The sequence below is a fragment of the Capsella rubella genome, unplaced genomic scaffold (genome assembly GCF_000375325.1).
Source record: "Capsella rubella cultivar Monte Gargano unplaced genomic scaffold, Caprub1_0 scaffold_4, whole genome shotgun sequence".
In the NCBI taxonomy this organism is placed as follows: Eukaryota; Viridiplantae; Streptophyta; class Magnoliopsida; order Brassicales; family Brassicaceae; genus Capsella; species Capsella rubella.
The window spans coordinates 12,999,425-13,013,090 of record NW_006238920.1 but is presented as its reverse complement, the minus strand read 5'-3'; the positions used below and the strand labels follow the sequence as shown (position 1 = coordinate 13,013,090).

Genomic DNA, 13,666 nt, shown 5'->3' with positions numbered 1-13,666 from the left:
ACTGTTTATATGTGGTTAGTTAGTCACAGTCAAACACACACTTAGAAAGACATTTCTACAGTCAATTAAAGTATAATAACCTATTTGATCTTTAAAATGCTCTCTATTAAATTATACATTTTCTCTAATTAAAAAGTCGCATTATGGATGTGCGTTTGATCTGATTATGTGACAAGTAGTGAAAAGAATAATTTAGTTGAATATACTATTACACTGCAAATTAGGTTGTTTAATATATAGTAAGGCCTACTATAAAATATTACACATATCAAGTTTTACTAATGATGAAGTACGACCAAAATAAGTATGATAGCACTATTAAACAAAAAATTTCACATTCAACGAAAACGTTACAAATTTTCGAATATTTTTGTTGATAAAGATTCCACATGTTTGAATCGGTCTCACATGAAGAGAAGACCACCTACGATATTCTGTTAGTATGTCTAATATATTATCTGCGATTGTTGTTTCCTGACATCATGATATATGGCTTTCAGTCTCAGTCAAATAGATATCGAGTTGTCATTTATTTATAATTTATTTGATCTTCGGTTTGATTCCATTGACTTAAACAAAATCATATACTTCCCCTTACCTCTTTTTATGTTAGCTCGCTCCTCCTCTTTTGTCCTTAATGAGGCTATAACTCCATTCTCTCATCATAGGTCTCTCTTTCTCTTATCATAGGTTGCCGGAGATTTCTTATAATCTCAGCAGCTTAATGTCGACCAGACTAAGTATATTCCTTGGCCTTATTTTGTTCATTGTCTCACCACTTTCCGGGGATTGCAGAACTCTTTCCAAGAGACGTGAGTATAACTCTTCATCTCTTCATGGGTTTAATTCCCACTATCCGATGCATTTCAGTTCTGTTTCTACTTCGACAAGCAACTATTGCGGTTTATCCTCCACTGAACATGATCCTGCCAAGGATCACACAGGAGACACGGTGACGATTAATCAAGAAACAAAGAGAACAACACATTCAGTTGTTGATCTTAAAATCCAAGACCTCACAAGAATTCAGACGCTTCACGCACGGCTTCAGAAATCGAAAAATGAGAAGGTTAAGAAGAAGATTACCTCAGATATTTCTTCGGTGGAAGCTCCAGAGGCTTCACCGGGGAAGCTGGTAGCAACTCTTCAGTCTGGTATGACGCTAGGTTCTGGCGAATATTTCATGGATGTGCTTGTGGGCACACCACCAAAACACTTCTCATTGATTCTTGACACTGGGAGTGACTTAAACTGGCTCCAATGCCTACCTTGCCACGACTGTTTCCATCAAAAAGGTGCATTTTATGACCCCAAAACATCCACTTCATTCAAGAACATAACATGCAATGACCCTAGATGCGGCCTCATCTCATCACCCGATCCTCCAGTACAGTGCGAATCAGATAGCCAATCATGCCCTTATTTCTACTGGTATGGAGACAGGTCAAACACAACTGGAGATTTCGCGGTTGAGACCTTCACCATTAATCTCACAACCACTGAAGGAGAAAGCCTGGAGTACAAGTTGGAAAATATGATGTTTGGATGTGGCCATTGGAACCGAGGCCTATTCCGTGGTGCTTCAGGTCTGCTTGGGTTAGGAAGAGGACCTCTTTCGTTTTCTTCCCAACTTCATTCTCTCTACGGTCATTCATTTTCCTATTGTCTTGTCGATAGAAGCAGCGACACCAATGTAAGTAGCAAGTTGATCTTTGGAGAAGACAAGGATTTGCTAAGCCACCCAAATCTGAATTTCACTTCTTTTGTGAACGGGAAGGGGAATTCTGTGGAGACATTTTACTATGTACAGATCAAATCCATTCTAGTCGGTGGCGAAGCTCTTGATGACATACCTGAAGAAACATGGAATATCTCATCAGATGGTGCTGGTGGAACCATTATTGATTCGGGTACAACTTTAAGTTATTTCGCACAACCTGCATATGAGATCATCAAAAACAAGTTTGCAGAGAAAATAAAAGAGAAGTACCTGGTGATTAGAGATTTCCCTATCCTTGATCCTTGTTTCAATGTGTCTGGCGTAGAGGAGAACATCCAGCTACCTGAGCTCGGGATTGCTTTCGCAGATGGAGCAGTTTGGACTTTCCCCGTTGAAAACTCCTTCATTAGGTTGAGTGAGGATATTGTTTGTTTGGCAATACTAGGAACTCCGAAATCAGCCTTTTCGATCATTGGAAACTACCAGCAACAAAATTTCCATATGCTCTATGATACAAAGAGGTCTAGACTAGGGTACGCACCCACAGAGTGTGCCAATATATAACCTCTACTAGATTTATAAGCATAAAGTAATTGTACACAGAAACTATTTTCTTTGATTCTTTAGGATAATCCTCTCATCAAACAAAGAGTAGCACATAGTACCAATAAGACCAAGCTATGTGGATACTTTCATATGTAATTACAAGCAACTCCTGCTATATGCGATTTTGATTTTTAGAAAATAAAGAAATTTATACTTATGGGAAGAGTTGAACATAGCCAGTTAAGATAGCAATGGCAAGAATCACCAAAGGAGGAAGGAGTACAAAGGCGCCAATAGTAGCAAAGAAAACAGAATCATTCCTCCGAGAGACCTCATTAAGGTAGCTTTGTCTCTTAATGTTCCTTTTCTGAGATGTGGTTAAGAATTTAGGACTCACTTTCTTTAAGTTTTTGCCTAATGGAATGGTGAAATCGTCGTCTCTGTCGCCAACAAGTCCAGCCAATTGGTCACGAATTGTGAATCCCCTCGAGCCACCACCACCACCATCACTCAAGTAACCTGATGATTAACATACAACTCAGGTGAATGATTATAACATCTGATCAAAACCCAATAATATATAAGAGCAAATAGCAATTAAGTCATGTAATGTACCTTCACTAGTTGAAGTTAGCTGTTCAAGGAGATCCAGTTGTGTGCGTACTGATGAAGATGAAGTAGAAGAAGAACCTTCAAAGAATACAAATTCAACGGTTGTCAGAACAAATTAAACCACAAATTGAGAAAAAGAATCATTTTTTTGGCAAAGAAAGTTCACCAACGAACCAATTTGGAAAATCTCACAAAACCTTTATTGAAAAGATTAGAAATTGGATCATGTACCGGAGGAGGAAGATGAAGAAGGATCGTTGTTGTCGCCGTTGTTCACAGTGACGCCGATTTCGTTTCTCTCGGAGCGGACACGTGTTGTCGGAAAGAGGTGTTTTTGACTGAAACGAGGAGAAGAAGACGGATTCGAAATTGGATGAAGAGAAGCGGGGAAGAAGTTCAAGGCCATCACATGAAAAAGCTCGAAGCTTCCTACTGCAAAATTCGATTTTTTATAATCCTTTTACTACTGTCTGTTCCTCTGAGATTCCAAAAGTTTCAATTTCGTTGTAAGGTCAGGAAAATTTTCAAATATTATTTCGGAATTAAAAAAACAATTATTATATTTTTGACTCTGACCAAATTGAACCGCTTCAATTCGTTTACAAAGTTTACACGTGTGCCGTGACGTGTAAAGCAAAAAAAAAACGAAAAAAAAAACGACGACTCCACTGGGGATCGAACCCAGAATCTCTGGTTTCGTAGACCAGCGCCTTATCCATTGGGCCATGGAGTCTTTTTGTCCGTTTTGAGCTTATTAAGTATTCGTAGTACTAAATCATCAACTGAACTCCAAACCAAGCATAATGAAGACGATAGATAGAATTTTTCTTTAGATCTTGCAATTATAAGTATAGCTCTAAGTTTCGTTTCTCTATTATTAAATTAAGAGAGAAATCAAACAATGTAAATGTGTGATTTAAGACTTTTTTGTTTGTTTGTTGCAAATTTGTATTTTTGATGATTCTTTATATATATATATATATATATATATATATATATATATGTATACTTTTGGTTCTTAACTAAAGTGTTGTGGCTTTCCTCTTATTGTTGGGTTTGATAATTTATATATAACCTCATGCAACCAGTAACTGTTCGCCTATATACAAATTCTAAGCTTCTTTTCTTACCAGTAAATATCGTTTTAGACAAAAACAAAACGTAGTAGTGTATCGTACACATGCATGTTTTAATTGTGTATGTTTTTGTTCACATAAACATTTGAAAACAGAATTAGAAACGATGTCTTGTTATTGAAACTGAAACGGCATGCACTAGAGTTAACGTGTTCATTTAATTTGCTTATCGTTGTATTAATATATGTACGATGCCGTATTTGTGATCGTCGGTCTCGAAATAGCCGTTGTGAATGCTTAGACATGTCTTTTTTGGTGGTCAAGCAAAGGATAAAAAGTTTGAATGGAGGAGAGACGAGAGAGGGTACATAGGAATTGATGAATCACACACGAAAGAAAAACTTTTTCTCTTTATCTAGCTATCTTTAATCTTTATCTATAAAGGGTTACCATAAAGGAAACGCAACAGATATATATATACAAGTGTGTATAATATACGACAACTGGATTTGTTTTAAATAATTCGACTGAAGCTTAATTACACTTATAATAAGTGACTTCAATTCTTATAGAATTTGAAACAATATAATAGTTAAATCTTCGACGACTGAACCTTACCTATACGTAATATGTGACTTCTTTTTGTTTTGTTTGCACTGTGTCTCTATATGTTGGTGCAAGTTCAACTAGCTAGTTTGATTCAAGCGCGGTAGTTATTTTCAACTACGTTGTTTAGAGCTAAATCCAAATAATAGTTGTTAGGTTATGAAATCTCTTTCCTTTTACAATCGAACTTGAATACAATTCATCATTCTCCTTACCAAAACTTGACAACTTTTTGAACATAAATTATAATCAATTTGAAGTATTTTGAAATCTTGATCAGACTCTAATGACACTTGTCAACTTGCGCCATCACCCCCATATGGGTTCATTATATATATAACTAAAGAGACGTTTTTTTGTTTCTTTTGTAAAAGGGAAATGTGACGTATGGGTGTCAATAATAGCATAAATTGCACACATGGAGAAATAATAGTATAAATCTTGGTATTAATAATTCGATCAAACAGTAATCATTCTTTTCTTGACTTTCCATAACACATTCTGACCTCAAAATCACATAATTATATAAGTGACGAATCACATAACTTTGGGGGAGGGAATAAAACACACTCGAGTTGAGGAAGAATCTAAAACTCAAAGGAGGTGTAAGACACGTGAGGAGCACATGATCACATGGCGGCAACAAAAACAAATTATTCAGAAAAGAAAAATTGGCCATTCCTTCCTCTCTGCAAAAACCTGGCCTTAGCCTGTAACCCTCCCACCCACCATCAACCAATCACACGACGACCAACAACATATGCAATTGCAATCTTTATAATATATACTTCATTCATTATTAGGGACTTACCATTATCCAAAAATGAATAATCAGTATGTTAACACAAGCTTACTACTAGTATATAAGATTTTAATTTGTTTTCTGGCATCAAACTTTATCCAAAAGTTATGCTTCACGTAAAGCCTCCATCAAAGGCTTTTTTTTTTTGTTTTTTTTTTTATCTCTCTCATGAATTCATTCATTTTCTCCAAGAAAGGTACATTGGTTTCTTACATATGACTTATGAGTTGTAACATTCCCCAAACACAAAAGACATAAATTTTCTAGTTGTGCATTTGAATACCATATATTATTCATCATTATCACAAAAAATAATAATATTAAGTCTTCAATAAGCTTATATAGCATAATTAAATACTTGGAAGTACATAGAAAACAAAAAAAAAGAATGTAAAAAGAAATGAGAATTTTTGAGAAATACCCCTTTTGGTGTACCCCTTTTTAAAAATACCCCTCTTTTTATTCATTTTCAAAAATACCCTTTTTCAAATATGAAAAATTATAAACTTTTATATAGTTAATAAGGTACATCAAGATCATCATTACTACTGGGAGACTAAATCCAAATATTTAGAAGGTTTTAAAAGGTTCTAAACGGTATTTATATTGTTTTTATAAGGTTTTTAAAAGGTTTACACAGTTTTTATAAGCTTTTTATATGATTTTTAAAAGGTATTTATACGGTACTTATGAAATATATATATAAATTTACACACATGTAAAGATAATTTGTGTCTATAAATAAAAGTTTATACATATTTTTTTGATAAATTTCAATTTTTATTGTGATTTTTTGATAAAGTATTTTTAAAAAGTGGTATTGGAAAATGGGTATTTTTGAAATTCCCCCAAAAGAAATTGATAGAATCCAAACTTGACATGTGAAAGGAAGAAAAAAAAATGGTAAAGTACAATATTGAAGAGTGAGAGAATAATAATAGTAATATTGACCTAAAATTCCAAAGCCTTTGTGTTTGGGAATTCCCTATTCTGTGCTTTACCCCTACCCATATCTATCTATCTATCTATCTATCTATCTATCTATCTATCTATCTATCTCTATCTCTTCATTTTTTTTTCTTTTAGCAATTATTTTTTATTCTTTATTTAGATAATGGAAAATAAAAATTGTAAAAATATCCAATTTATTTTCTTCAACCAGCTATAAATGTTTACAGTTGACAAATCCATGGTCTTTGCTTTCCCTTCACTGCTCACTCCTTCTTCCTCTCTCTCTCTCCCTTGTTTCCTCCATTGCAAACAAAGCTTTCTCCCACTAAACCAGTTTCACCAAACTTTTATTTTTTCCCCATTAACCCCACTACTGTGTAACTTATATGTACACACTTGATACTTCCTTGCTGTATTATGATTTTTTTTTGGCTTATAACCATTACTCTAAAATGATTTCCTTCTGGATATATGAAATTTAGCTCTGGTTAGCTCAAAATCTTCAATTCATTATTGGTCAATTGATTCCTCTGTTTTTATTTCAGTATCTTCCTCTGTTTTGCTTCAGTAACATATTAACATATTATAAAAAATGGAGCCTTTTTTATTCATTGTTTCTGTTGTTTTAAGATGAAGAAGATACATCTAAAGGACAAAGCTTTATCTCTCCCCACATTCTAAGGTAAAATTTATGCTCTCTCTTTTTTACTTCTTGAGGAGAACAAACAAAAAAAAACGTTTTTGTTTTGTTTTGTTTTTTTCTTTTCTTGCCCTGAATGTTTTTTTTTCATTATGTGATTGATTCTCTGTAAATTGTCTCTTGCTTCAAACTTAAGTGATGCTCTTTCCGATGGTTTTAAAAAGCCGAGATTCTCTTGTTTCTTCAAGCTCCCATCTTTCGTGGGGACACGTAACGCCCATAACTTGTTTGTTGATATGCCGCAATTTTTTACATATACCAATGAAAGTGTGCGTTTTTTCTCTTCTTTTTCTATACTCACACCCTTTAGATTGAGTTATCTTCCATTGCTTTCAAGATTTATGCTTTGGTACGGTTTCTGTGTTGGTTATATGGCTAAATGTCAAACGACAAGTGTGAAAAAGATAAATCTTTAGTCCTTGTATTGATGTATGCAAGTGTTTAACGGTAAGACACTCTCTTGCTGTCTAGGTGGTTATATTGAAGTGGTAAGAGAAGCAAAAAAGACGGTTTCTGGACCAGAGATGTCACCTGAGAATTCTTTAAACGCTGAGATGTCCAAGAAGATATCATTTTTTGGTTTGAAGGGGTTGAAGTTGTGGGTATGGGTTTGTTTGGTAGTTGGAGTATTCATAGTTATGATTCTCTGCATCTTGTCTCTATGGATCACATTCCGTCGGAAATCTAGAAGATCTTCAAGCAAGTTTCCTTTCAACCAGATACCACATGAGTCCAAAGATATCAGAGTAGACAGGGCTAGGTTTCAGAATCTCAATCCTCACGCTGAAAGTTTATATATCGAAATGAATGATAAATCCACTGGAAAAACGATGTTGTCTCACTTGGCAAGAACCAAGTCTAGTGATAATGATACTTTGAGTCAATGCAGCTCTGTGAATTATCATGAGAGAGCTTGTAGTTCTCATTCCGGTGAAGAAGGAGGCTTTGGAGGTACTGGGAGAAAGTATGGAGGACCTGTAACAGCATCTCCTTTGGTTGGTTTACCAGAAGTATCCCACCTTGGTTGGGGACACTGGTTTACTCTAAGGGATCTTGAGCTAGCTACCAACCGTTTTGCTGCGGTGAATGTTCTTGGAGAGGGTGGTTATGGAGTAGTTTATAGGGGTAAACTCGTTAATGGTACTGAAGTTGCTGTAAAGAAGCTTCTGAACAATCTGTAAGTTTTCAACTCAACTGGAATCTCAAATGTTTGTAAATCATATGTTTGGTTTTTTTATAATAATTCTTTCCAAATTTTGGTCTCTAGAGGGCAAGCTGAGAAGGAATTTCGGGTAGAAGTTGAGGCTATTGGTCATGTACGACATAAGAATCTTGTTAGGCTTTTAGGATATTGCATAGAGGGAGTTCATCGGTGAGTCTCGCTTGTCTTTTATAATTTTGATCGTACTTTTCAGCCAGAGCAAAAGGATCTTACTGTATCTAAATATGATGATGAATGCAGGATGCTTGTTTATGAGTATGTGAATAGTGGTAACTTAGAACAATGGCTACATGGAGCAATGCGACAACATGGAAATCTCACTTGGGAGGCACGGATGAAGATCCTTACTGGCACTGCACAAGCGTAAGTGGTTTGGAACAGTTTAACTTTTGTTAGATATGTTCAATACTTGCATATTAAAAGAGTCTGCAATTTGTACAATTTTGCAGGCTTGCTTATTTACACGAAGCAATAGAACCCAAAGTGGTCCATAGAGATATAAAAGCAAGCAATATATTGATTGATGATGAGTTTAATGCAAAACTCTCAGACTTTGGGTTAGCCAAGCTCTTGGACTCGGGTGAGAGTCACATCACAACCAGAGTCATGGGTACCTTTGGGTAAAGTCCAAAATTTTTGTACTCTCCTTTGGCATGGTTATTATTATCTTCTCAGATGATGTCCTTACAAAGATATCATTGCAATTTTTCTTATTTTTTTTTTTTCAGATATGTAGCACCAGAATATGCTAATACAGGTCTGTTAAACGAAAAGAGCGATATATATAGCTTTGGTGTCTTGCTTCTTGAAGCTGTAACTGGTCGGGATCCAGTTGATTATGGGCGTCCTGCTAATGAGGTACTAATTAAATTGGTATAGAGTTTGTATATTGCTTTAAAATCTTGGTTATGAATATGTTCATTTCTTGAAAATCTTGAATGGGTCTGTATATTGGCAGGTGAATCTTGTTGAATGGCTGAAGATGATGGTTGGAACAAGAAGAGCTGAAGAAGTCGTGGATCCAAGACTTGAACCTAGACCTAGTAAAAGTGCTCTGAAACGCGCACTTTTGGTTTCCCTTAGATGTGTTGATCCTGAAGCAGAGAAACGTCCTAGAATGAGTCAGGTAGCGCGGATGCTTGAATCGGATGAACACCCTTTTCACAAGGTATAAGATGGTCCACAGCTGTAACAATTGCTATGAACATATGTTTCTGTATATTCATGATTTAAACAAAATCTTCATGTTATGGCAGGAGAGGAGGAACAGAAGGAGCAGAACAGCGAGCATGGAGATTGTTGAGACCAAAGACGAAGAATCTCTCGGTCCTAGCAATTCAGAGACGCACATAACAAAGGCTGAGAAGACTTGTGAATAAAGAAAATAGATGAGACAGTAGCTTCTTCAAGTCTTGAAATGCTCTGTTTCTGCTTAGCAACTAATTGGTTGATAATCGATCACACACATTCCGTTGTGGAAATTTGGGGTCAGAGAAGAAATCTCTCTCAGATGATCAAAAGAGCCTGTGGAGTGATGATGACTGATGCAACCTTAGGAGGAGGGCTTCTTGTTTTTCTTTTTTTTCTTTTTTAAATATAGTTATGATCTTCGGGATAATTATTCCTGTCTTGTTGGTACGGAATGCTTGTCAGTCAAAACATGTGTTTAAGATCTGCGACGTCAGTACGAGAGCGATGTCTTAAATAATCTATGGATCGACGACGACGTAAGCAGAAACAGAGTATAAAGGTGGAAGAACAAAGAGACAAAACTAAGTTCAATTATAATGGCTAGTGGCTTCGCTTAAATCTCTTTTATATAAATCGTTATCAGTGGATTTAATTCCTTATTGAGAAAACTTTATTGAACGAGGACAAAATAATACGAAGATGAATTAATAGTTTAAGTCTAACGTCCATAAAAACCACTAGCTTTTTCCTTGCAAATCTGTCAAATGTTGCGTCGTGTTTGTCGTATTTTGTTTCTGTGATTCTCACTTTCTCATATCACCAAAATATATATATGTTGAATTAGATTCTCTGACACGTTCTCATCACGTGGCTTGTTAAAAGCTATTAACAGTAGTGATTCACCAACTCTCTCTCTCTCTCTCTCTTTACTTAGCATACTAATCGTGAAATCATTTTTCTTCTTTTAATCGGTTAGAGACATTCACGAATATAAAAAGAGTCATTGCAATAAAATTATACAAAAACGACACAAGACTGATATATTCCAGTCTTCAGTCGCTTTGATATATTCCAAACTTATAGGATCTCTAAACTTAAATTCGTTACTGCTACAATTTATCCGAAGTTTTTTTGCTTATTGTTTCAGTGGTGACAATGAAAAAAACGCTCTGATTTTGCATACTGTTACTGTTGGATGTTTGATTCTAACATTTCTTCTTTAGAATTTACAATCATAAACCGGACTGATTTCTATCCAATAGAACGTAACCATTCGGATCATGGACTATCATTCTACAACTACTAGTCGTACGTTCTATGTTCTGAGGAACTTTTTTGCAGACTTGAGCATGAGACTCGGCTTCTCTTTGAAACTTCTTCACCATTTCGTCAAGCTCTAGTTTCCTAGTCTTCACATTCTTTTCTGCCACTGGCTCTTTAAGTCCAAGGTAGAGTAAAGCAGCGACCACCAGCAAGAACCCTGAGAAGAAGAGAACGGCTGAGAAAACCAAAAAGGCTTGTGGAGAATCTTGAGCTCCTGGTATCCCATCTACGTTGATTCCAAATAGACCCGTCACTATTGAAAGCAAAAGACCGACTCCTCCAAAGATTCCTAGGTTGTGTGTAACCGTGAGACTCCGATCCTAATCAAGCCAAATAAAAAAATTAAGATGACTTGGAGAGTAACCTACTTATGTTATCATCTCCGGAAAATGAAAATCTCACCTGTAACCATGCTCTAACCGTGTTTTGCATGACGTCTTGGATAGTGAATAACCGACCACGAACGGCTTCTTGTTCATTGATCATATCGCGGGTGCTCTTTTTTATTCCTTCTAGCAAGTATTTTGTTCTGTTGCCTTTTAGTTGCTGAAGAAGCTCGAACACAATCTCTTCTCTAGCATGAAGAGACCATTTCACCCGTATAACCTGGTAATGATGATTGATGAAAAAGAAAATACGGTAGTGATTATAAAGTCACTTGTATGAAGGAATGAATAACATTATTCCAGATAAGCTAGCTGATCTCATCTCGTAGTCAAACAAGAAAGCCTTACTTGGGTCGAGAGCTTTCTGATCTCTTGATTCAAGATTGTAGTGAGTAGATTTAGATCCTCGTTCAGTCTCCTGTTATCAACAAAAGCAATTTATTCTATTTCATCAGACATACACGTCAAGGAGCGCCTTAGAAAGAAAATACCAAAGTAAGAGGAGGCACAGTTGAAGTACTTGTTCATAAACATCAACTCAACTTCATCAGCTGCACCAAATATATACTTCCGGAATAGCCTACATTAAGAATACTGATATCAATCATCATTGGGTTATATCCAGAGGATGAAAAAGAATCAAAAGGTTCTTTTATCTTATTTTATCTTAACTAAACAGATAACTAATCTACAACTGTAATCTGGTACGGGATACTGCATCTTTCAACAGCTGAATCCCATCTTGCAAAGTGCAAACTCTAAGAATAATATAAGACACATTGGTTCTATCAAAGCAATACTAAGGCTTGGCAACTTCGCCGCCTATACCCTACAGACCAGGTAAATTGTGTACCCATTGCTGAAAGTTTGAATAATGAATACTAAACTTCCCCAATATACAATTATTTTGAACTTGATTTAGATCAAGGGATGATAAATACCTATCATCCCAGCGTGCAAGGCGGCATGCAAGATGTGCTATTAGTTCATGAATGGTTCTCGGAATGCAGGTTCCACCAGCAATAAGCATTTCCTGGTAAGACAGAGTGCATCAGCTTAGACAAAAAAAGTGACATAGAAGAGCCTCAAACGACTGAAAACCCTGTTTTGACTAACTGACAAACGAATAAAGGTAAACAATGATTCAGATGAGAAGAACAAACCTGGACTTCTGTAATACCTAAAACACTAATGTTCAAGGCAAAACCTTTAACGTGCAATGCGGTCACCAGAAAATTCTGTGCTTGCCATGACCTTAAGACAATAGGTATGTCATCTTCTTCGATAAAAGGATCACCAGCTGATTGCCCCAACAGCTCAAACAGCAGCCCACCAGCAACTCTGACAGGAACCTATCCAACATATAACAAGTTTGATCTATTACAGCTGTAGAACCAAAACACAGTCCACATCACAAAGAAGCAAAATAAATTTCACCTCATAGAAAATATGTTTCATCCGCTCACTGATCAGCTTGCTTTCGTCCCGCAGAGCAAGGCTTACAGCTGGATGTAACCACTGAGAATTACGCAACCAGGAGGCAATACCTTGATGGCTAGCATCAACATGGCACCACCAAGTTGGACCAGCAAGTGGTCGTTCCCAGTAAGGAGCAGCAAGCTCAGCAACTGTGGCTTCATCCTCATCTAAGCCAATGTTTTGCAACTCCCAATCATTATCAACTTGCACAGTCTGAACAAGCTCAGAGATCCTATCCCATCCAATTCCTCGCCAATAACTCCTCGAGTGCTCTTCTTCACCAGCACCAAACTGGTCTGATTCACATTCCTGTTGCTTTCTATCACAACAACACTGTACATAGGTTAAAAACTCTACAAGCAAAAAAGAAGAAGAGTACTCAGTATTATAAACAAGTCAGTAAATATCATCATACATTCTGAGAGACGCATGCCCACTTGTGCTGTTGTGACGACGACCTTGACAAAACTCGAAAGCACAGATAAGGCCATTGGTCCAGATATTATGATAACCTGGGTTCCCGTTGTTGTTATTTGCATTCATACTTCAAATCAATTTCACTTTCAATCTCAGAATTTTTTTCTGATTCATATCATCAGTCAATCTCGTTTTCTGAATAAAAAACAGCTGAAATCTCGAAACTATCAGGCTGGGATTTAACGGAAACACGAAATTCAAACGCAACCTAAGCTCAAGGAATCAAACGCAATAATATTCCCGAGAATTGCTCCAAGTTTCGGCACCGACTCGAAGAAGAAAGAACTTGAGAGAGAGAGAGAGAGAGAGAGAGCAATGGTGGCACACGCACGAGCTGATGACGAGATGGCAAGGTCAAGAACAAAATACACGTGTGCATTTTCAACATTTGGGCCGTACTTGACCTTCTCTATTAAGGACCCAAATTAAAAGCCCAATACGTGTCGAGTATGGAAGGCGAGAATAAAAAAAACCATTCGTTCTTTACCGTTTATATAATTTACAGAGCAGTGAGTGACAGACTCTCTCATTCTTTAATTGTTCTCTAACTCTCTCTCTCTCTCTCAATCAGAATT

The 13,666-nt window shown here is 36.4% G+C and overlaps 4 protein-coding genes and 1 non-coding gene across 5 annotated transcripts; 2 read left to right on the top strand and 3 right to left on the bottom strand.

Moving 5' to 3' along the window:
* Positions 1-318: 318 nt before the first annotated feature.
* Positions 319-2,297, top strand: LOC17888555 (aspartic proteinase CDR1). Its single transcript, XM_006296457.2, has one exon. It carries the CDS (start codon positions 725-727, stop codon positions 2,282-2,284), a length of 1,560 nt encoding a protein of 519 aa, XP_006296519.1. The 5' UTR covers positions 319-724; the 3' UTR covers positions 2,285-2,297.
* Positions 2,298-2,313: 16 nt separating this feature from the next.
* LOC17888557 lies at positions 2,314-3,369 on the bottom strand. The gene is made up of 3 exons (XM_023784138.1): positions 3,110-3,369; positions 2,882-2,956; positions 2,314-2,785 (listed from the first exon to the last, which is right to left on the bottom strand). Exons 1-3 carry the CDS (start codon positions 3,282-3,284, stop codon positions 2,481-2,483), a joined length of 555 nt encoding a protein of 184 aa, XP_023639906.1. The 5' UTR covers positions 3,285-3,369; the 3' UTR covers positions 2,314-2,480.
* Positions 3,370-3,538: 169 nt separating this feature from the next.
* Positions 3,539-3,611, bottom strand: TRNAR-ACG. Its single transcript has one exon. It is a non-coding gene; the product is annotated as a tRNA-Arg (tRNA).
* A 3,270-nt stretch (positions 3,612-6,881) lies between these two features.
* LOC17889862 (probable receptor-like protein kinase At2g42960) lies at positions 6,882-10,024 on the top strand. Its single transcript, XM_023784307.1, has 8 exons — positions 6,882-6,995; positions 7,485-8,190; positions 8,281-8,385; positions 8,476-8,598; positions 8,685-8,855; positions 8,964-9,093; positions 9,194-9,403; positions 9,492-10,024. Exons 2-8 carry the CDS (start codon positions 7,538-7,540, stop codon positions 9,612-9,614), a joined length of 1,515 nt encoding a protein of 504 aa, XP_023640075.1. The 5' UTR covers positions 6,882-6,995; positions 7,485-7,537; the 3' UTR covers positions 9,615-10,024.
* Positions 10,025-10,513: 489 nt separating this feature from the next.
* On the bottom strand, positions 10,514-13,397 carry LOC17888031. Its single transcript, XM_006293996.2, has 8 exons — positions 13,030-13,397; positions 12,573-12,933; positions 12,299-12,487; positions 12,077-12,168; positions 11,656-11,715; positions 11,484-11,553; positions 11,152-11,355; positions 10,514-11,069 (listed from the first exon to the last, which is right to left on the bottom strand). Exons 1-8 carry the CDS (start codon positions 13,155-13,157, stop codon positions 10,659-10,661), a joined length of 1,515 nt encoding a protein of 504 aa, XP_006294058.1. The 5' UTR covers positions 13,158-13,397; the 3' UTR covers positions 10,514-10,658.
* Positions 13,398-13,666: the final 269 nt, after the last annotated feature.

What these genes read in the sequence shown, in the direction of transcription:
- LOC17888031 (XM_006293996.2), bottom strand. Translation starts at nt 13,157, where the DNA reads ATGAATGCAAATAACAACAACGGGAACCCAGGTTATCATAATATCTGG. An exon ending in TGAAACATATTTTCTATGAG is followed by an intron (nt 12,488 to 12,572) that starts GTGAAATTTATT and finishes TATGTTGGATAG; the next exon opens with GTTCCTGTCAGAGTTGCTGG. An exon ending in CGGTTAGAGCATGGTTACAG is followed by an intron (nt 11,070 to 11,151) that starts GTGAGATTTTCA and finishes TGGCTTGATTAG; the next exon opens with GATCGGAGTCTCACGGTTAC.
- LOC17889862 (XM_023784307.1), top strand. Translation starts at nt 7,538, where the DNA reads ATGTCACCTGAGAATTCTTTAAACGCTGAGATGTCCAAGAAGATATCA. An exon ending in TGCATAGAGGGAGTTCATCG is followed by an intron (nt 8,386 to 8,475) that starts GTGAGTCTCGCT and finishes TGATGAATGCAG; the next exon opens with GATGCTTGTTTATGAGTATG. An exon ending in AGAGTCATGGGTACCTTTGG is followed by an intron (nt 8,856 to 8,963) that starts GTAAAGTCCAAA and finishes TTTTTTTTTCAG; the next exon opens with ATATGTAGCACCAGAATATG.
- LOC17888557 (XM_023784138.1), bottom strand. Translation starts at nt 3,284, where the DNA reads ATGGCCTTGAACTTCTTCCCCGCTTCTCTTCATCCAATTTCGAATCCG. An exon ending in TTCTTCATCTTCCTCCTCCG is followed by an intron (nt 2,957 to 3,109) that starts GTACATGATCCA and finishes TATTCTTTGAAG; the next exon opens with GTTCTTCTTCTACTTCATCT. An exon ending in GCTAACTTCAACTAGTGAAG is followed by an intron (nt 2,786 to 2,881) that starts GTACATTACATG and finishes GTTAATCATCAG; the next exon opens with GTTACTTGAGTGATGGTGGT.
- LOC17888555 (XM_006296457.2), top strand. Translation starts at nt 725, where the DNA reads ATGTCGACCAGACTAAGTATATTCCTTGGCCTTATTTTGTTCATTGTC.